We start from the raw sequence: 23,675 nt of genomic DNA on the forward strand, positions 1-23,675 counted from the left end.
ACGAGACGGCTGCTAGTTACTGCTGACCTTCACATCTGACGCAAACTAACCCGCTATTTATAGCACGAGGCGACGGGATGCTCTGCGCTGCGCTGTTGTTGGGAAGATGCTTTGTTCCAAAGCGCTTGCATGAATCAGAGCAAGAGCTCAAATCTGACCTCCTTTTCATTCTCCGCTCGAGACAAAATCCATTCAGACTTACTTCGCTGTGCACAGGCCATTTTGTGGCGTTTTAGTGTACAATTTCATTCCTATAGGGCCCATATATTTACAATGCACTCTCACTCACGTTGTGCAACGCATGTAAACACTATTACCCACAATGCAAAGCAAAGAGTCACAAAAAAAGAGTCCTGGTTAGAAGTAAGTTTCAATTTTTATTTAATTATCACAGTAAAGCCATTAAATGATTTAAAGGGTAAAAACATGAATTATTTTAGATACAGACCAGTGTTATTATTTCTGCATGATTAATATACTAGTACTGATGTGTTAATCATTTTGTGTTTATATTCTTTCCGCTTTAATTTTAGTTAAATTTTTTTTGCATTCTTGCCATTTTTATTAGTGTTTTTCTTTTATGCCATTTTTATTTACTTAATATTTTCTGGTTTCATTTTAATTAATTAAACTAATTTCTGCTTATTTGTTTTAGGGGGTTTTTTAGCATTTCAGGTTAACTAAAAAAAGTTTTGTGTTTGTTTAATGTTTTAAATTAGATTTTACTTTAGGTTAGATTACTTTAGGTAAATATTTAGTCATTTCGATGCGATTCGACATTTTTGGGTGAATAAAAATGTATAGTTATATTTATAGTTATAATCAGATATTAGATTACAGTGCTTTATTTAGTTTTAGTTATATACTTAAAGTTAACAGCAAAAAGGCCATAAACCAAGCCTAAATGTGTGAAAGAAAAAAAGAGCATGTTTGAAATTTATAGAAAATGTAAATGAAGTCTTCCTCAAGAAACAAAATAAGACTCCAAATGAACATAAAATGTAATCCAGCCATTAATCTTGGCAGTCAGCAGGAGTCAGACACGCTCTCATTGAAATTCAGCTCAGCTTGAGCGGGAAAGATCCGACTGCAGCTACAGCCTGACAACAGATTCACTCACAGAAATATTCAAGAAATAACCACATTTAAGAAATGATTGTGTTGATCGTTTTAAAAATGTCACACTGACCTCAGGTGTCCTGGGGTACACTAATGAAAAGGTTGAGAGCAACAAAACGCATACTAAAAATAAACCTTATTCATTACAAAACACTTTTGGCATCTAGTGGTGGATACTAAATAGCAGATATAGAATCTGATTAAACATGGCGTGCGATTTAAAACCCATGCATACAATTTTTACTTTTACCCATCTATAAATAACCACTCACTTACCATGCAAACCAACCCAAACTATCTACCCAATTTAATCCCAGTTTAAACTAACAACACACTAACATGAATCATTTTAAATTATGGTAAAACAAAAATTATTTTAAACATGAATTGAAATAAAACCAAACATCTCTAATGCACACAAAGTCCTATTAGCCAATGTAGACAACTAATTTAAAATAAGACATTTAAATTAATCATTTTAAATGTATTATATGTATGTGTATGTGTGTGCGTGCATGCATGCATTCAGTATAATATAATATACAAAATATAAATATGCATTATAAAATGTTTTTTTAAGAAATTTATAAAAATTAATTAAATGTCCTAAATGAACTAAAACAATGAAATTTTCAGTTTAAATAAAATCTTAAATTACATATTTCATATTCACTGGATAAAACTTAAATCCAATCAATCAATTTTAGCATGGAGCCATTACCCACAATGCAGTTCAAATTGGACTGCCTTGCAAAACACGGACCAACAAATTTTACAATTTTCAAATGAGTCTTTTCAGATTAAAAGCACTCGAAAGCACATGTACATATGGAAAAGTTATTGAATAAAATTTGAATTAGTTTCTAAAAATGTTTGCATGTATAACTGCGCTAAAATATTCAAATGAAAACACATGCACAGACGATAAAGCCTTGCGCTGCTCTGCAGGTGAAATTAAAAGGCGTTTTGCATCGGACCTTTATGAGCTGCTGACATCATGACAGAGCTGCATTCATCAGCTTTCAGAGATCACCCGAATCTCTGGCAGCTCTTGAAGAGCAGCGTCACACAAGCGCCGGCCCTCACTGAAGGGTCTGGTTAACAGGCTCTGGGTGTCTGGCAGCATACGGCAGCGGCACAACAATCCTCCATTCATCCGCGCTGTGAGAGAGCTCTTCTCCCGCGGCGCTCTCTTCTTTCACCAGCACTCCTATCTAACGGGACACGCAAGATCTGACAACCACTGATCGCTCACAAAGAAAAAAAACACTCAATCTTGTGATCGGGGAAGCCAAAACTTCACTGAAAGAGAGCCTGTGTCCTAAACCTCAAAAACAGGCCTAGAATTTAACACGCGAGAGCGTCGCCATACATCAAAATAAGGGTTTGTTTACACATCAACAATCTATACTAAACAGATGACAACGTCAAAACAATTCACCCAGATCGGTGAAAACAACTAAAAACACTGCATTGTTACGCCAAGCCAGTAGTTGGCGATGTCTGTTTGTAGTTAAAAACAAAAGTTCGCATTTTTTAGCAAAAGTTTGCCAAAGTGCATAAAAAGTTAGCATTTTTTAGTTGAAATGTTTTTTTAAATTTTTAGTTGAACCCTAAACGCAAAAATTTTTTTATTTATTGATTTATTCAAATTAACTTGGCAACAATATACATGCTATGGCATTCTGAGAGATTGCTATGTGGTTGTTAGCGTATTCTAGATGGTTGCCAAGGTGTACGGTGCATTTCTAAATCAACTATGCGGTTGCTAGGGTATTCTGGATAGTTGCTAAGGAGTCAAGAGCAGTTGTTAATCTGCTATGCCGTTGCATACATTGATATGTAGCTGCTAAGGTTTTTGAAACGGCTGTTAGTCTGTTGCTAAGTGGTTGTTAGGTTGTTGTCTGGTTGCCAAGGCGTTAAGTCTGCTTAATCTGAGTGGTTGTTCGTCCATTGTCAGTGTTTACTAGGTTGCTAGGGTATTGTTTGATTATGTGGTTGCTAGGGAATTTCTGGTTTCCAGGATGCTGTTATACATGTGTTAAAGCAGTCTGAGTGGATGTTAGACCATTGCCAGTGTTGTTGCTATGTGGTTTAGCGGTTGCTAGAGTATTGTTTGGTTGCCAGGGTGTTGCTATGCGACTGTCACTCTGAGTTGTCGTTATTTCATTGCCAGTGTGGTTGCTATGTGCATTAGCTGTTGCTAGGGAGATGCTAGGTTACTGTTCAGTTGCCAGGGTGTTGCTATGCAACTGTTATTGTAGTCGTGAGTGGTTGCCAGCCTTTTCTAGTGGTTGCTTTGTATTTTAATGGTTGCTAGGGTACTATTTAGTCGACAGGGTGTTGCTATGATGTGTTGTAAATGGTTGCTATGCGGCTGTAAATTGTTTCCGTGTGGAATCAACCAGAAAATGCAATTAAACTGTTTGCGTGGAAACTACATTAATATTATCGCACACGACTGAACAAATGACCAGACAAACACCATTACTAAAAATACAACATAACCATCTAATCTCCACCCTCTTTGAGTAAATTGGGGTAAATAAGGCAGAATGATGGAGCAGAAACAGCTGAGAGAATCTAGTGACGCTAAGACACCAGCGATGAAGCCAAACCAACAAAAAACACTAAATATATCATCAAGATATATTTTCTCAGCTGTCTTCTACAAACAGCCGTATAGAGGCAATGAGGAGAGCCCTAATGGGACCTGACAAAGCCTTCAGTCTATGATGGGTCTGAGTGTGTGTGTGTGTGCGTGTGCGTGTGTGTGTGTGTGTGTGTGTGTGTGTGCGTGAGAGCAGCGTTTGATTAGATTTGAAGCCCAGGCGTTATTAAAAGCCACGGACTGATCATTAAAATGCAGCACACATCGGCGAGTCTCTAAGGTTACGTTAATCATGTCGGCCACAAATGAAACCTAATGAAACACAGCAAGTCACGCCCTCAACTAAAGTGGAGATAGTGGATTAGACGTGGAAAAGCCCATGGGTAATCGCACATTATGGACTCATCATTACCGAAGAAGGACGTGTGGGGAACCAGCGAAAGAGCGCAGCTTCTGAATCAAACATATGATGTCTCTCGATGCCAATTTTAATCATACTTCCGTGTTATTATAGTGTGCTTTCAGGTAAAGGGATTACATTTGACCTTCAGTGTGGGTAGGCAAAATATATATGTAGTACAAATCTTTTTTATTCTGAATTAAACACATAAACTGAACTAAAACAGCAAAGCATTAATGCTAGATAGAAACTACTACTACTACTACTACTACTACACTTTTGCTTCCACAGCTACGTAAAATATATACCAAAATTAAATAATAATAAATTAAAAGCTTCTTTAAAAAAAAAAAAAATAAATAAATAAAATTAAATTAAATTAAATTGGGAATGATTAAAGGAAATCTAGAAACATTGCACTGGCATTTAACTGAATGCATTTAAGTACTAAAATTACTAAAAAAAAAAAAAAAAAAAAAAAAAAAACCTAATTATTAATAATAATAATTATAGCTAGACAAAACAAAAAAACTAATAGAAACTATTAAGACCCATAATAAAATTTGCAAAATTTAAATAAATAAATTTAGTATATAATTAATATTAAGTAACATCGTTTCCATTTGACTAAGAACTGTTTTCAGATGTAATTCCCTTCAGCTTCAGTATTAGTATAAACTGCAGCTCAAATAAGCCAAGAATGATTACAGGACTAGAGAAGGTGCTTGCAAAGTTCAACACAACATAAAACACAAGCAGCGAACGCGAGCCACGTTCATATCGAGTGAGTCCATTTCTAAACAAACCAGAAGGTTAATGAAAAGAAACCAATCCGAGGTGAGTTCTGGTTCACTTACGGACCACAAACCAGTCGTCTGCTCCGAGCCGTTCCCTTCAGAGGAGCCTGACCTCTCCACGGGGATTAAGTTAAACGTCTTAACCTACAGCTCCACAAATCCAGTTACCGTCCCATCCCAACATCCACACGCACACGGTGAAAAATCTGACAGAGCGTCCGCGTGGATCCTGACGCCAGAGACGAGGAATTCAGCAACAGATTCCAGGAGTAACTGGATATTCGACAGCGGACGGCATCCGAGGAAAAGGAAATTAAAGCTCATTTTATGGTCATATATCCCAGAAACGGATCCCTAATAAATCCAGAGAGGCGCTACTCAAATCAGATAGATATTAATATCATATTTCATCCCTAGTCACTGGTCACATGCGCCGAATGAGTGAATCTAGTGAACGGGTTAAGGCCGTACTTCACGCCATAACATCAAAATTAATAAATAAATACTATTATACTTAAAAGAAATGAACCGTTGTGGAAGAGCATGAAGGACTGTTATAATATTCTTTACCACAAATCTCATTTTTAATACCTATTCATTGTCAGTTTTATTTGCTTTAATGGAGGTTGCACTTATTTAAAATGTAATAAAAAAGTAGTTAAATACTACTTATAAATCATACACAATTAAATTTTAATTATGTTTGTTATGAAAACAAGCTGCTATCTAATGATAATAATTATGTCCAACACTAATTTTCTAAAACAATGTACATGATGTTTTACATTTTTATAAAGCATCCTACATTTCTATGCATTTTTGCATTGCTTTTTCAAATCTAAAAAAAACCATACCTTATGAATTTTTTATTGACGATTTTTTTTAAAAGTCAAAATCTTCGCTTGAAGCATTTTTAAATAAACAAAATAAAAGATGCACGAAAACACAAAGAAACAAAATCTAAAAATGAATACAATCTTAACGTAACGCAAGCTTTAAATAATCTTGGTTTCAGCCAAATGGAAAGAGAAAAATGCTGATATCAGATGCAAATATCAACACTTTTCTGTCTGTTTTTAACAAGCTTTAATGATCAGAGTAAAGCGGTCCAGTGTAAGTGCTGTAAGATGCAGAGCTGATGTCCCGAGGTCACAGCGCAGACGCCTGACCCCTAATCAGATCAGAGCCGACTCCTTCACGGCCTTCATTCTGACGTACCGCTCATTTTTGTTGTTTTATTTATAAAAAATGCATTTCATTTTATGAATAATAATAATAAAAAAAAATTGTTAATTGTTAACATTTAATACTGTATAATTGTAAGTAAAGTTCATTTAAATTTGGACCCCTGATATAGAATTATTTGTCTTTCTTGCTTATTAATAGAATATTAATTAGAAATGGTAAAACAATTAGCGAGTGTGAACATGCACACACACACACACACACACACGCTAATTGTTTTATCATTTCTAATTAATATTTTATTATGCATATAATTATAGTATTAAACTTTCAGTCAGTTAATATTCATGTGTTAACCGTTAGCTAAAAATGTATTCATTTTGAAGCATGAAGCATGATTCACCCGGAGGACTCTGAATCTCAAAACACGACGTCTTTCGATGGCAAAACGCAGCTAAAACCCACATCAAGAAAAAAAAAGCCCTTTCTATCGTTGTCCTTCCCAGTTATCGGAGTCCTACGGACACGGGAAAGATTCGGGATCTGGGTCGGGAGCAGCTGTCATGTGTGAATCTGTGAATCTGTGCCAAACTACACGGGGGGGAAAAAAACACATAAACATCATTTCTGGAGTCGGCCTTCATGCATTCACGTGCATGTCAGTGCTTTGGGTACGTCTAGACTTCCAGAAGACGAGGATCATGAAAGAAATGATGGGTTGAGAGCTGAAAGCCAGTGTTTTTTTTCGCTTGTTTGTATATAAACGTATGGATATAGATCTACAGATGACTTGCACACAATAAAAACTAATGTTTTGTACCATTTTTCGACCTGTTATTCTATCTGTAAATGTAGTGTCACAACATCTTGACGGTGATAATGAGATGTTAAAATATGCCATTATCACTTCTGCTTCGTTTGGCACGCAGGAAATGCAAGGTCAAGTTGAGTGCATTGCATTATGGGACACATTATTCCACAGAGAGCCTTTCAGGCGAATGTAGTAGATCGTACGGGCATTTAACACACACGGAAAATATGAACACATCGAACACACGCAACCAGAAAACGCCGAGCACTCTACAGCATCCCATAATGCACTGCACATTGTCACACATGAACCCGGACGCTGCAGGTTGATTAAGAGTCATAAACCGAGCCTGCCAAATAAATGCATTCAAAACATTTTTATACGCTTCGTTTTCTTCATTAAAAAGGCAGTATATAATGAGCCGGCGCACTTTGAGAAGTCCCTGACCGAGTCTGGGTTAAAGCACAGGAAATAGCGGGATTACGGAAGATAAATGACTGATTGTGTGGAGCTGTGAAGCAGCCGAACAGAAGAATCTCATTTGGCGTCTTTCTCCAGCGCTCGGGCCAAGTCCTCTGGGTTTTCTCAATGACTCGGCCTGTGATGGGAGCTGGAGGTTTGGTTCCCGTCTCCTACGGGCCGAGAGCCGCAGGACTCTTATTATGTCGACGCTTCATTCCCGATTTTAAGGAGAACTAATGATCCTAACGAGGTCACAAGCCCCAGAAGATGAAATCTATTCCTCTGTTACAGATTCATCAAAGACATTCATAATGCATGTAGGTTCATGAATCTGGAGGATATTAATGCGTTAAAAGAAAACTGTGCCACTTTTTTTTTTGTTATCTGTTTTGGGGGGTTTTTGTTTTATTTTAACCGTTTTTTTTTTGTTGTTGTTGTTCATTTTCATTTTGTTGTGTGCTTGTCATCTTTATCTTTTTCAAGTGTTTTTAAGATGCGCTTTATTTTTATTATTTAAATATTTTTTGTTAATAAAATTTAATTAAATATTCAAATCACTTAATTAAAAATAAACAGCTACATTATTTATAATATTAGCATATTTACTTCTATGCATAAATAACCATTAAATGCAAAAATAAAAAAAATAAAATAAAATAAAATAAAATAAAATAAAATAAAATAAAATAAAAAATAAAATAAAATAAAACAGTGGCTAATTCATTACAGGTAGCACAGATTGATTTCTGGGTTAAGTGTCAAATCACGCTGTGAAGACGAGCGGTTTTCCTAGTCCCCTCACTGTCTGACATACGGCGGTGATTTCTGCTCATTAGTGTACCTGACTTCACACGGGTCCGTCTGAGAGGACGAGAGCCCACCGGGAGCCCAGCGCTCGCTAAACCCACCCAGACGCTTCTCGCAGACATGTGCCCTACACGTGAATATTAATAACCCTCCCCGCCGGGCCGAGGGACAGGTATCTCCAACAGCAGCAGCTCGCTCATCACCACGGAAACATCTCTTCAGTTTCCATAGGAACAGTCCGGACGAAAAAACACACACACACACACACACACACACACACACACTTCGGTTTCAATAGCCTGAAAATGAATATGCAACATTTATTCAGTTCATTCATAAGATCATGTACTTTTCGAAATACGTTTTGTCCTCAGGGACCTAATCCAGTTTTACTTTGTGATGATCACAATATGAAAGTATAATTGTGAATTGCATATCATGTTGATCTGGCTTATCATTTAGTACTATAACTAGTATATTTATTTAATATGTATTAAATACCAGTATATTTTCAGTAGCTGTTAATATTAATATAGTTATTAATATAGTTTTATAATCATTAATATTTGACTTAAATAGTATGATCGTTATTTATAATATATTACCTATGACAGTAGTAATAATTATATTAAATAATTTGTAAATAATTATATTAATATAATACAATTAACGTAATACATTTTTTTTGGTCAAATGATTAATTGCATCCAAAATAAAATATGTGTGAACTGTATATATTTATTATGTATACAAAAGACAGCATATATTTTCAAAATAATTACTAAACATAATTCAATTTAAAAAAATTTAATTCCATTTCAAAACAACAGACTTAAAAAGTTCATTAAAAGTATACCCTTTTGGGCTTTTTAGTATACATCTAAAAAAATGAATTATTTCATTATATAACTATTATAGAAATAATATACATTTATCAATAAATAAAATGTAATATATATATATATATATATATATATATATATATATATATATATATATATATATATATATATATATATATATATATATATATATATATATATAAAGATAAAAACCAAACAATAACGTGCACTCCTGAAGCACTCACAATAAGACCAGGAGCATGTTTTAAGAAAGTAGTAAAGCTCATTTTAATTTCATATTGACATCCTTTCCATGTTTCCTCCAAAGGTCACGTCTTTATCCGAAAGCTGCAGCTCTCTTTCTAAGAGGAAAGAATGATAATGAGCTAAAGCCAAAGCACCACCCAAACACATTCATGCATGCTAACAGATAACACCGATCCAGCGGGACGCAATTTCCTGAGCCACTGAATGGACCCAATGTATTCAGAGGCATGAGATGGCCGGCCCTGACCACTTAAAGACACGTTTCACTGGGTGGGAACAGATTCTTGAGGCTAGAAATGTTCCTTGAGGTCACATTTTCCAAACTGAAATGCTCTCCTATGCGGAGGACGTTTTCTAGCGTACTTCTAGAGAAGTTTCGGGAATAACTCAGCCTAAAATTTCAACGTGCTTCTCACCCCCAGGCCGTAAAAGATTCTTCCAAACAACAGAAAAGAAGCTCTTTAGCCGAATCTTGGTCCTTGTGGTGCTTTATGAGACGCAAGTGAGTGGCTGCCAGACCTTTAAAAGTCAAAAAACGTCTATAAAAAGTCTATATACAATTAATGGCCATGACTCTTACGAAGAGAAACAACCAGTCTGTGCATTATTTAAAACAGTATGAGACAAACGATTCAGTTTATTAATGAATCGTTCGTTTGAACCGATTCTTTAGTGAAATGAATGAACTAATTTGCCAAAAACGAATCATCTGAATCAGTTCACGTCTCAAGGAGCACCGAATGTTTTAATAACATCACTGCTTTTACGTTATGCCCGCCGCGTGATTATGTAAAATAACTTGAATCGGTTATTCGAGCCAGTTCATTTTAATGAATCAGTTTGCAGATTCGCTCCATAAGACCTCAGGAGCCGCTGGTATTCATTTGGTCTTGCCTTTATTTGCTTTCTTTGACTCCCAAAGCGCCGGCAGCCATTGACTTGCATTTTATGAATCGCCAAGGACCACGGTTTCAGCTAGAAAACCTTCTACCGAAGAAAAAGAGTCACCTACGTCTTGGATGGCCTGAGGGTGAGAAAATGTACAGCAGGTTTTCATTTTTGGATGACCTTCAAAAGCCTTTCAAGCAGGCGAAACTATGCTACAGACGTCGAGACCTCGCTACAGAAAGCTCCTATCGCGCACACGCTTGGGCTTGAGGATCTGGGCTGGTCCGGCAGCAGCGTTTAATAGGTGCCTTGATGTTTCCTGCGGGGCTAAATCAAAGATGAAAGCAGCGAAGAGGAGTGGAGCCGCTGCGGTCAGACTGTGATGATTACTGCCGGAAAACACCAATTACTAGCATGTAGCCAACACCACAGGAGCGCAAACACCGAGCTTACTGTACAGGAAGGAGAGCTAACGTCAAACACACACACAACCGTTAATAAAGGTCACTTTCAAACACAAAAAAACATGCGCTTCTACTAAAACATTAAACAATTATGCAAATTGCATACATTATCATTCATTTACTAAGACAACCATAATTAGATGATACAGATAATATTAAATTATACATTACAGGTGGGAGATAATACGGTTTACATTTTGTGATCATACAAAACAACGTAGTATGCATTGATTCGCGTCAGGTAACTAAAACTAAAACGTTTTATTACTTGAAGTATAATAAATGTTATCTGAAATGACACATAATGAAAAAAAAATACAAATAAATCTCAATTTCTTAGTAGTGAGGCCAACAATGCTCATTTTCATTTAGTTTTACTCTATGTAGTAAAATAGCTATGTAGTAAAAAAAAAAAAAATTTTATGTTTTTTTTAAATGTATAGCAGTTTATTATTTTATATATATATATATATATATATATATATATATATATATATATATATATAAAACTGTTATACATTAAAAAAACCCAAGTCAAAAATATTTTTTCATAATAAAATTTACAATAAAATTACACAAAAAAATATAACACAGAGCCATGTGATAACAGATGACCTTTTGTGAGAAGCTATATGACAATAGTTTACAGTTTGCAATGAAATTAAATAAAATATTTAAGATTTACTATATATACATATTGCACACTGCTAATAAAATATATATTTCAACATATACACACACACAGAAGTTTTATGCTAGTAAAAATAAAGTCTGCATGATCCTGAAATCTTTATGTAAAAAATATCAGGTCCGCATCTGGTCATTTGTTGCTTGCTATGCAATCTTGACTTTATGTGCGAATTAAAATGCAATAACAACACAACACAGGCGCTCTGAGGAAACTATAACGACAACTATTACGAATAGAATTTATTGTTTGTTTATATTTAAGTGTGTTATATTGAGCGATGACACACCCGACCCAGACGTCCGAAGAAAACTCTGCCCTTCAAACACAAAACAACCCCGACCCTTCATGAGGATTACATGCAATCAGAAATACATGAGCGAGATTTGAGCACATTCATCCAAAGTCAACATGATCCCGTTAGCCGGGATAGCGCGGGTCGGAGGGCCAGGAAGCAGACGGGATTGTGGGATATTGAGAGGATTAGCCGGCGGCGACCGAGGCCTCGGGCTTCCCTCGGCTTCCAGAGATGATTAGCACATTCATGAGAGCGCGCCGCTGCATTATTCATCAAAGATGCACCCAAAAAAACAGCTTTTCCATCATTAGCTGCATGCATTATGCTAGCTTTGGAGTAATGAGGTGGCAGGGGTTGGCGTCGCTCACATTTCGTCGTAGAAGATGGGAATGTGTGCCAAAATAGCAACACCTAGCTATTACGATGATCCGCGACAGACAGAAACTACTTAAGCGCAAACATAGCTTTTAAACAAACGGGTGGCTTAGCGGTTAGCGCCCAAGCACTCATCACATCCATTACTCGTCTCTCCTCTGGATGAAAACCACAAGTGGAAAGTCAATAAGACCACTTCTCTACCCCATAGGTTACAGTATGAACGTCTGTATACGCTTTGCAAAACTGATGCTAAAATGTGCATGCAATCAAAAAAAGACACTGCAATGCCATTTCCCAAAATGCAATGCACTAAACCGGCCATTTCCAGCGTGATGAGTAACAGCAACTCCTTCACACAATATCAGCCAAACAAAAATAGATTCTTTTGGATGTTTTTAAATAATATTGTGTAAAGCTGCAAGAGGCGTTCATTTTAAAACAGAAAATCTTTTGAAAATTTTGAATTTTTTTGAAAAATGTTTGAAATTTTTTTGAAAAATGTTTGAAATTTTTTTGAAAAATGTTTACATTTTTTTGAATTTTTTTCTAAATTTTGGCACTTTTTTTCATGTAAAAATGAGTTAGCAGCAGTTAACGCATTAGCGGTCAAGAACTAAGCTCTAAAGTCACTTTCCATTTCTTTTTAAATTGATCAAAAGTGACGGCGAAGACATTTAACGTGTTGCACGCATTTATTATACCAACTTTCTACCCATCAAAGAATCCCGAAAAACAAATTGCATCAAAATTGCGCAAAAACATTGTGCGGCACAGCGTTTTCAGCATCGACGATAATCAGAAACGTTTCTTGAGCAGCGAAACAGAAAATTTAGAACATTTCTGAATAAAGTAAACTACGTTTGAACACATATTCAGACAGAATACAGCTATTTTAAATTTGATTAATAGTTCACACTTTCCATGCATTTTCGATTACGTGATAGAAATAAGAAATGTCTATCTTTTGATGAATTAGCGACCCGGCTTTCGATCCTTCAAAATGTCGGCTAAAGTTAGGAATGAAGAATGAACGGGTGCCAAACAGATGAGAGATTATCCGTCCTTTACTCTGTGGACGGCTTAGCCCACGCTACGCTCAAGGAGCTATTTCCAGAGATCTTCAGGAGAGGATTTAGGAGGACGAGGTCTGCTCGGGCTAATTCATGCTAGCGGCTAGTCCTCACGCACAACTCCATTCACGCTGTACAAAATCGTCAGGATCAGTCATGCTTTTGGACAATACACTGTAAAACATATTTTAATGAAAGGTTATATATATATATATATGATGTTTTGTTTTACTTTTACTCATCGAGGACACGTTAGATTGACCAAAAGTGACGGTAAAGACATTTAGAAATGCTACAAAAGATTAATTCGCAACTTTCTATTAGAATTCTGAAAAATTAAATCTGCTGTTCGGGAATTGATATTCAGAAATGATTTGTGAATGGCCATGTGACGCTGAAGACTGAAGCACAAAAGTACAGTGAACATTTGTGTGCTAAAAGGATTAGCATGCTACAAGCTACTCCAATGAATCACCGTGAAACTGAACGTGATCTTGTAAACGGAGTCTGTTTGCTGCTCCATTTAAAAACAGGTGATGGAGATTAACCGCTAACCAGAGAACCGGCTTTACTGACGAGATGCACATAATATAATATAATATAATATATATTTAAATGAATATAATATATATTTAAATGAATATAATATATATTTAAATGAATATATATATATATATATATATATATATATATATATATATATATATATATATATATATATATATATATAAAATAAATAAATAAAAATAAATAAATAAATAAATATATATATATATATATATATATATATATATATATATATATATATATATATATATATATATATATATATATATATATATATAAAACAGTAAAATATAAAAGATAAAAGCAAATAAAGATTTTTTTTCCTCCACAAAACCAAAACAAAAAATTTTTTTATAAAAATCATATATGGACAACTTTTACAGATCAATATCCCATTTCAGTTGTAAATATGATAACTATCATGTTAACTTTTTGTGCAAGAGTTACATTTATTAATGCAGGCTGCATATTTTAATCAAGAAAGCTTTTACATATTTTTGAATTAACACCAAAAGACAGCGCAAATAAAAAAAAATAATCTCAAATTACCCCAAAAATGTTTATTTACCAGCTTTGCATTATTAATAAATCTATTTCATAATACATTACTGTATTAGCTCACATTACTTCTGAAATGTCTGTTCGACGTGTGCATATTAATCACATAAATTATGCATTTTGCTAAGTGATAATAAATAATAATGCATTACTAAAAATGCACAGTCTGATCTTAAAACTTAATTCAGCAGATGTATTTGAGTAGTTTCGCAGTAGAATTATTTAAAAAAATTTATTTAAAAATAACTTGATAAATATTTACGGTTGCGTCTGCATGCTGTTTTCTGGATTTCTGTTCATACTTGTGAAAACTCCCGGAGTATGTGAAATAATTGCTTCTGTAGTAAATGAATCGGCCAGCGGTGTTACCTGATCGTGTGTGTGTGTGTGCGCATGTGTGAGTGTGCGCATGTGTGAGTGTGCGCATGTGTGAGTGTGCGCATGTGTGGAGTGTGCGCATGTGTGTGTGCGTGTGTGTGTGTGCGCATGTGTGAGTGTGCGCATGTGTGTGTGCGCATGTGTGTGTGCGCATGTGTGTGTGTGCGCATGTGTGTGTGCGCATGTGTGTGTGTGCATGTGTGTGTGTGCGCATGTGTGTGCGCGAGTGTGTGCATGTGTGTGCATGTGTGTGTGCGCATGTGTGTGTGTGCATGTGTGTGCATGTGTGTGTGCGCATGTGTGTGCGCATGTGTGTGTGTGTGTGTGTGTGCGCATGTGTGTGTGTGTGTGTGTGTGCGCATGTGTGTGCGCGAGTGTGTGCGCGAATGTGTGCGCGAGTGTGTGCATGTGTGTGCAGTGTGTGCATGTGTGTGTGCGCATGTGTGAGTGTGCATGTGTGTGCGTGTGTGCATGTGTGAGTGTGCATGTGTGAGTGTGCATGTGTGAGTGTGCATGTGTGAGTGTGCATGTGTGAGTGTGCACCGATGTTGATCTGTGAGGCAGAAAACCTCTGTAGTCGCAGCATCTCACGTCTGAATAATTCACAGGGGCAAAGTGCATGTGATGTTACACGCTCGCGGCGATGACCGAGTCCTGCTGGACAGAAACATTTAGTGGCTACAGCGAATCAGAACAAACACAACAAATATCTGATAGCACACGGACTCAGAATCACCCCGAGAAGCACTGAGCCTCTTCTAGATAACACCAGACTCCTGTTCAATACTAAACCAGTCAGTTTACTACTTCACTAACCCGACTTCTGGAAACGCTTTTTAAAATTTGAATAAAAACAACAACAAAAAAAGCCGATATTTTATGCACGGAGACATTTTGGGAATTTTGAGAACATCTAGCAACTAATTAAGTCAACATGATTAGCTTTAAAAAAAAAAAAAAAAAAAAAAAAGGCCGAGTCTCTCAAAGGGAAAGAAGCAGAGGCTCAAGATACACTAAAAATGTGAAAATAAACATGTTCGAATTTATATAGTAAAATGCTATTTGATTCTGCGATCTTCAGTGTCACGTGATCCTTCAGAAATCAGTCTAAGATGCTGATCTGCTGCTCAAGAAACATTTCTGATTACGATCAATGTAAAAAGAGTTGCGCTATGCAATATTTTCAGCAAAAATGAACGAAATGAACGAAAAACAGCATTTATTCTAAACCTTATAACATTATAAATGTCTTTAATGCCAGTTTGATCAAACTAATGCAGCCTTGCTTAATAAACGGTATTCATTTCATTCAAAATAAGCATCACATGCATGAATCTAAGTGACTCCAAGCTTTTGTCATCATCATAGTGCCCAGCTCCAGCACTCAGGATATCCTGTCCGATGGGATCTCAATAAAGGAAATCCCAATAGTCTTGGCACGGTTCCTGTTTCCAAGTTCACAAAATTCTCATATCATCAGCTTTTAACCATGCAATATTATATTATACTTGTTATTTATATAAACATTTTAATTAAATTGGAAAAAAAAGAAAAAAGGAAAAGTCTCACAATCAAACTTTATTGAATATATATATATATATATATATATATATATATATATATATATATATATATATATATATATATATATATATATATATATATATATATTTATTTATTTATGTTATTTATTTATTTTTTTTGCAGTTATATAATATATATATTTAGTCCAAAACATTTTTTAAAGAAACACTACTGTTTTTATGCCGTATCTTTAAACATGCCACCTAACATACCGAAATCAACAGAGATTAAACTGCAAAACTGTTTTTTGATCACGCAAGCCATCTTTAGAATTTACCCGGGCTATTTTCCTAGATAATTATTTATAATCATTCTGCATCTGTAATATTTTAAGCCATCTGGATATGGAATAACTCTCATTTAATTCTCTATTTTGGTGCCAGTCGGCAATTACGAGCCCACATTCGGCAGCTGCTCATTGTCTAAATAGGCTTAATTAAAGTGTAAGACAAAACTGCAGCTTTTACAGAGACGTGAACACAGCTAGTCGGCCTGAAGTTAGTCATGGCATCTGTTTACTGACTAGTTTCACATGGTGATGTGGAGACTCGTCGGGTATGTACAGTATATTCTCTGGTTTGATAAAAAAGACAGAAATGTCAAGTATTTGTGTAATGGAGGGTGTGTCGTGATGTTCGGGGATGTTATTGGATGCTTGGAGTCTGTGGTTTCCTTCTCTATGCAAGACTGTCATTTAGAAACAAGAAGAAAAAAAAAAAAAAGTACGGTGGTCTGTATTTTAACATTTTAAGAGAAACACATTGCCATCAGATATTTTTACATGTATGGAAGAATCTCACATATGCACACCCAGAATAAACGAAGGAAATCACATCTTGCATGAGAAGAAAGCATTCTGCACATGTTTGCGTGCTGCAGCTTTACTCAGGATTGCTTTGCATTCTCAGTATTTTAATAAATAAAGCATATACCCATTATAAACATTGGTTTTTGCTGTAATTTGGTGAAGTGAAATGTGATCGATTTGTTTCTAATTGCAAGATTTTATTGGAAAAGTAAACACATGGAAGATTTATATTGTTACAGTAATGAAAAAAATAAATAAAAAAAAAATATATATATATATATATATATATATATATATATATATATATATATATATATATATATATATATATATATATATATATATATATAATTTGAAATCTAATCTATTTATATAAAATTTATCTATTTATCTATTTATATCAGTTAATCTATTTATATTTTTTATTATAATTTGCTTCTAGATCCAGGGAAGTGCTGGGGGATTTGTGCACGGTTTTTCGTCTCTGAGCAGCAGTTTTCCACGAAGATGCTGACCGACCCTCTGTTCTCACAGATTGAGACGCTCCAACAGGAAGAGCCACGGCCCTTAGAGGAAACGACACGGACACGGCCTCGGCTCACATTGTGTCCCAAATTAGTTCTTGGCCATTTGCATACACAGACTGTGGCGCTATCCGACGTGCATTATTTACCTCCAGCGAGCGTGTAGCTGATGCTTCACTTCACTGCCTTTCAATTTGAATTTCTGGAGCGAACGTCCTTTCAGAAGCTCTGAGGCTTCGCTTCGGCTTGCCTCTTTTGTCAAGGTTTATCTCCTATTCAAAGAATTCATTTTTTCTTTTTAATTCAAAGAATAACCTCAGAGTTGTGTCGTGAGAGAATTTCATGCTCTGATCGCTCAAACTTTTTTCACTTTGACTGACATTTCTGGCTTATATATATATATATATATATATATATATATATTTATTTATTTATTTATATATATATATATATATATATATATATATATATATATATATATATATATATATATATATATATATATATATATATATAAAATCAATAAATATTTATTTATATATATTTATTTATTTATATTTATATATATATATATATATATATATATATATATATATATATATATATATATATATATATATATATATATATATATAAATCAATAAATATTTATTGATTTATTTAATTTAATATATATATATATATATATATATATATATATATATATATATATATTTTTTTTTTTTTTTATTTTATTTTTTTTTATCATAACATTTATAAATCGTACTGGCCCAGATATAAAGCAGTTAGCTGTCAAACCTAGTCAAGATAAGTATGAAATCAGATATCGTGAGTTCAAACCCTCAGTGGGTTCCCACAGGAAATCATCCTTTCCAATCGCAGCATGCTTCTGTCACTGAGAGTAACGAAGTTCAGCCAAAAGCATCCTCAAAAAAAAAAAAAAAAAGCGTCTCATCTACATGACTGCGGGGACTTCTATCACATGTTGTATGTTATTAAACTGACACGAGCAGATAAGAGACATCTCATTCAATAAGAAAACTAATATTTTCCCCAAAGATGTCAAATACACACTGCGCCTTAATAGAAACAGAAAAAGAAAGAAATGTAAACAGTCAGAATGTGCTGCATGTGTTTTGCAGATTAATCGGCACCGATAACGCAGATTATCTGCTAAATCCATGCGTTACTTTTTCATGGTTCAGTACGGTCTTTATATATGTTTTTGTAATAAAGTTCCTCACTATTTTATTTTTTTATTCAGTATCGATTTTAAAGATTATCGGTTGCTTAATCGGTTTATCACCAGTGCAGTCCAACCCAGTTATCGCTGAAAGAATTAGTCAAGTTCTAGTCGGGATCACTCGTTTTGGGTTGATGTAATATTGTATTTTGTAAATGCAAAACCCTCCTTCGCTGATTCTACAAAGCCTCAAGCTTCCAATACATATTTATGATTTCACACCTCTGGCCTTTAGAGGACAGATAAAGTCTTTCATCCATTTTTTATTCTGAATTCTTGCCAGAGAGGATCTGCGCTGTGGCAGGTGAGTCAGATTCTCTTTAGAGATCTGGAAGAGAACGCAGTGGCTTTCAATGGCTCAGTAGGAAAGAAGCCGTCCCGGGAGACTTCTGGGAAAAACAAGAAAAGAGCAGCATTCTTCCATTGGATCAGCTATGAATGCATACCACCCAAATGGGTTCTTCAACAGCCGATGGTGTAGATGTGGACAGACCTAACACGCAGGATGGATGTTATAATAATAAACATTTTACTGAACTGTAAATATGCATTTTAGTAAGAAAAGATGCTGCGAGTAGTTGCTGTGTCTATTACCCACCACAAAAAAAAAAGTATAGTCTTAAAAGTATTGCAAACAATTGCAATTAAAAAAAATTACATTGACAAACAATACAACCATGCTTAAATTATTAATAATATTAATAATGATATTGACAAAAACAAAACTACAAAATGATCAATCTAAATATTAATGAAAACTACAATAGTATAATATATACCATATAAAAAAATATATAAAGTTACGTTTAATTCACGCCTATGTTCAAAATAACATATAAAGAAATTCAAATAAATATAAATAAAATTAAAAATAAAAATATATTTTCTTCAAATTATCTAGATAGAAAAATTCTCTTTAGTCATCATTAATAATAGTGTTGGTAAAGTAGATTGGCAATCTAACCTTTAACGCAAAGATTAGTTACAAAACAAATGTACATCCAAGGTTTATTGACTGACGTTGATCTTAAAATGACAAAGAAAAAATAGAACAGAACAGAATAGAATAGAATAGAATAGAATGCAGAATGAAGTAGAGCGTCGACAACAAATGAATCCACTGACTGATTCCAACAACAGGCTAAAACCAAGCAGGCCTACATCAAACCGAAGAAAAAGAGCTGTCAAAAGCCCTGCTCGCTGAAAACAAATGAAAGGACACCGCAGGTGAGGCGTCCCTCCACGAGTCAGGTGTCACGTCTGAATGGAGAGCGATTGTGGATCGCCTCAGGAAACCAAAAATCAATTTAGCGAGACTGACAGCGTTTACTAGCCCACCTCGAGGCGTTTCAAACCAGGAACAGCCACAGAACAGTAGCTCGGCTCTTTTATAGGCCTTATCTCGCTATTAAAAGAGCATCAGGTGGAGCCCGACTGTCAATAAAAGGCCCTCAGGGCATCACCGGAGAGCTGGGTGTGCTTCCGACCTCCTATATACATTTCACAAAGCCCAGAAACAAAGAGTCAGGTAACAGCATGAGCTGCGTCTATTTGCTTGGGTTGTATTTGCCTGCAAAAAAAAAAATCGGAGAGATTTCTCCTTCTTTTTTTGCTTACCCAACATGCCTGAGGAGCTTATGGCTCCCTTGGTGGCGATCAATGAGGGCATTTTCTCATTAGTGAACAAGACCGAGCTTTTCAACATCATTAGCATTCCCTAGGGAGCTTAAGTGACGAAACGGGAGGGCAAGTGAACACAAAAGAGACTAAAGTTGAGGTGAAAAGCAGTAGACGCTTTAGTATGTACTTGCTGGCCTGCCGAGGTACGCAGCCAGATCCAAACACTCATGAAACGCAGGGGTTTTTTTCCACACAATTAAACTGGAGCTGTGCTCGAAACGAAAAATTAGCTTCCTGACGATAAATTTAAGAAACGTGTAAATAACATGCATTAAATAAAATGGAACGCAAAGCAATAAAACAAAAAGGAAATGCATAAAAACTGAACGTAATAAAATAAGGTGAAAATAAAATGCTATAAAGTAATACAAAATCAAAGGAAATAAAATGCAATTGAATGCAATGCAACACATAGACATAAAACTTAAACTAATTAAATATAATGAAATACAATAAAACAAAGCTTCTTTTTTTTTACTGCGTGGCATTTTTTTGTGCATTGAATTGCAACAACAATGCAGCAAACAAGAAGCAACACAATGCAACAATTGAAATGCTATTCAACAATACACAAATCATTGCAATGAAATAAATCTAAATGCAATGCAATAAAATAAAATAGAATGAAGATGTCGTCCAGTGCAAGAAAAAAATATATATAATAAAAAATCAGAACGTAAATAAACGCCTTACCGAGACCTCAAAGACTTCCTGAGTGTCATCCAGCATCTGGACCCGGATGGAGATCTGTCTGCCGGGGGGCATGGTGGGGGGCCGCTGGCCAGGCTCCAACGTACTGATGCCCATGCTCTCAGGGGCCCCAAGCCTCTGGCCCGCCACCGAGGGCCGCTCCTCTGGCTCCACCATACTGCTGCAAGCCCACCTGACAACACAGTTTAAATGTACCTATGAGGGCCAAAACACACAGACTCTACACCATGATATCACCACGGTAATATTCTCTAAGGCTGTTCTAGTGATCGCAACGGACCATTACATCGCTTTCCTTTTTTTGCAGCTGGAATTTCAACCTCGCACTGCCCTGGAAAATGCCAAGGAGCGTGCAGTGATTTATGATTCCCGAAATGTGTATTTCTGCAGTAAACAACTCGCGCTGTTATGGCAATTCCTCACACGCGTCTTGATTTGAACCTTCGTTCTGCCTGAGTGCTAGTTATCCAAATAAACACAGCTGTTAGTTACGACCAGCTCAAAAAAGAAAAAAAAAAAAACGCCCATTGGTAAAGAAGCGAACCTAGCAGCTACAGGTCAGGAAACATTTGTATTTTGTAAACATACTTTGTGTTTTCACCTATGAGAAATCAAATCCTGTCCAGACCAGATGTAACGTAATAAAAAATCCAATGCAATGTGATACAACGTTTAATGCAATTCCAATTAATGTATTAATTTAATGCAAGTCAATGCACTCCAATGCAATAAATTGCAACAATACGCAATGCATTTAAATGCAATACAAGTCAATGTAATGTGAAGTGATTCAATACAATACAAAATGCAAAGCAAATTAAAAACAAATGCATTTTATTGCATTCAACTGCAATGTAATGCAGCTCACTGTAGCAAAATGCACCGCAATACACAAAAAATGCAATGCAATAAAATAAAATGCAATACAGTTGTATGTTGTATATGTTTGCATCTATGATCCTTTCACCAAACGTTCCTGAACGTCAAATAATAGGTCCATCATCTCTCACCACTGAAGAAAAACAAGAGTTTATGGGTTTATGAAATCATTAGGAGGGGTTTAGAGGTATTAAATCCATGGATTTCTAACCCTAAAGAAGCAGATCGCACGCTGTACATCCAAGATAATGACTGGATTATAAGCTTGCCTGGTTGAATGGACAATTACTTTAACCTTCCACTTGTTCTGAACGCACTGAGAAGCAGAAATGTTGGTTAAAGATGGGACATTCCTTCAACTAAAAGCAGCTTTTTCACTAGTTCTGCCGGAGCTGTGCTCACGCAAACCTGCCTTTCTAAGAAACCCTATTAAATAAACTTAAGCCCTCATGCGGGCTTCCTCCAAAATATTCCTTTTAAAATGTCAGGGAAGGAGAAATGCACGTTTGAAGGGTCTAAATTACACAGAACTATGTTTGACTGCACAGCAAACAGCACAAAACAAGTCTGACTTCTATTTGAAGAAACTGGAAGCGGCCCGGAGCGCCATTTACCCTCAAATAAAGGGTTATACAATCAACATTTAACAGAGTACTCCAGTGAACGCCGATCTATTAACACCAACAATAAAGCGCAGATTTACGGTCTTAGCTTAGAAATTTGGCAAACGCTCTGACAGCGATGTCGAGTTGCTTTCCGAATGCAAAAATGACTTCAAATATGGTCGTAAATAAGAGAATAAAACAATAACGGACCAATGATACAATACGACATTACCTTACGAGACAACGGCCATGTCTGCAAGACTAATTAAAGGGATAGTTCATGCAACGGTGGCGTGATTTGCATCAATTAAATAGAAATATTCGTTTCACTGATAATATTTTTCATATAAATGTTTGTTAAAATAAAATAAAAGTTCGTTTTTAAGTAAATACATAAATATAGGCAACACAAGGCTATGCCTATATCACTTTTTCCGTCTATTTTCTTTGGCGAGGCGCGATAAACGCAAACAGCTGGTCATATTGTTTCTGAAATGTCAGTTACTTGATATAGCGGCCTTGTTTAGTGAACTGCTGAATAAAAACAATATCTCTTGTGTATTCAGTGCGGCAACCCTTGCGCTCGGGTGATAAATATCATTCGTCTGCCAGTCTGTTCTCTAGACGTCAACCAATGAAAAACCCGTATCGCTCAAAACACACCGAATGAGTGACTACAGGATCACAGATGGAGAACGAGCCAGACCGCGCTACTGAAAATGATGATATATGAGGAAACACACACACAAAAACGATGCGTTTGTATCAAAGGGAGACGAGAGACCAATTATTCGCTCATAGAACTGAAAAGCTTCTCCTATGACAACCTGGAGTGGTTTCCATGGAGACGACACTTTCAATTCTTCAACAGGAATCTCAGAAGTACAAACATAGCATAACAGGAACATGTAGAGCATTGCTTCCTGGTTTTAAACACAACACAAACACCGGCATGAGGATTTACGTACCGATAAAAAAAACCACACGTTGCACGACAAAGCAAAGAATCCGGATTCAACTCTACACATAAAACATGCAAATGACATGAAAA

The 23,675-nt window shown here is 35.6% G+C and overlaps 1 protein-coding gene across 2 annotated transcripts in view; it reads right to left on the reverse strand.

Moving 5' to 3' along the window:
* The window catches only part of farp1 (FERM, RhoGEF (ARHGEF) and pleckstrin domain protein 1 (chondrocyte-derived)), a 65,690-nt gene that overhangs the window by 35,494 nt on the left and 6,521 nt on the right, over window positions 1-23,675 (reverse strand). For both annotated transcript variants that reach the window (XM_043235714.1, XM_043235704.1), the window contains exon 2: window positions 21,123-21,312. In XM_043235714.1, the coding sequence (XP_043091649.1) occupies window positions 21,123-21,296 (174 nt within the window). In that variant the 5' untranslated portion in view covers window positions 21,297-21,312. The remainder of the gene's footprint in view (window positions 1-21,122; window positions 21,313-23,675) is intronic.

The sequence above is a fragment of the Puntigrus tetrazona genome, chromosome 1, assembly GCF_018831695.1.
Source record: "Puntigrus tetrazona isolate hp1 chromosome 1, ASM1883169v1, whole genome shotgun sequence".
In the NCBI taxonomy this organism is placed as follows: domain Eukaryota; kingdom Metazoa; phylum Chordata; class Actinopteri; order Cypriniformes; family Cyprinidae; genus Puntigrus; species Puntigrus tetrazona.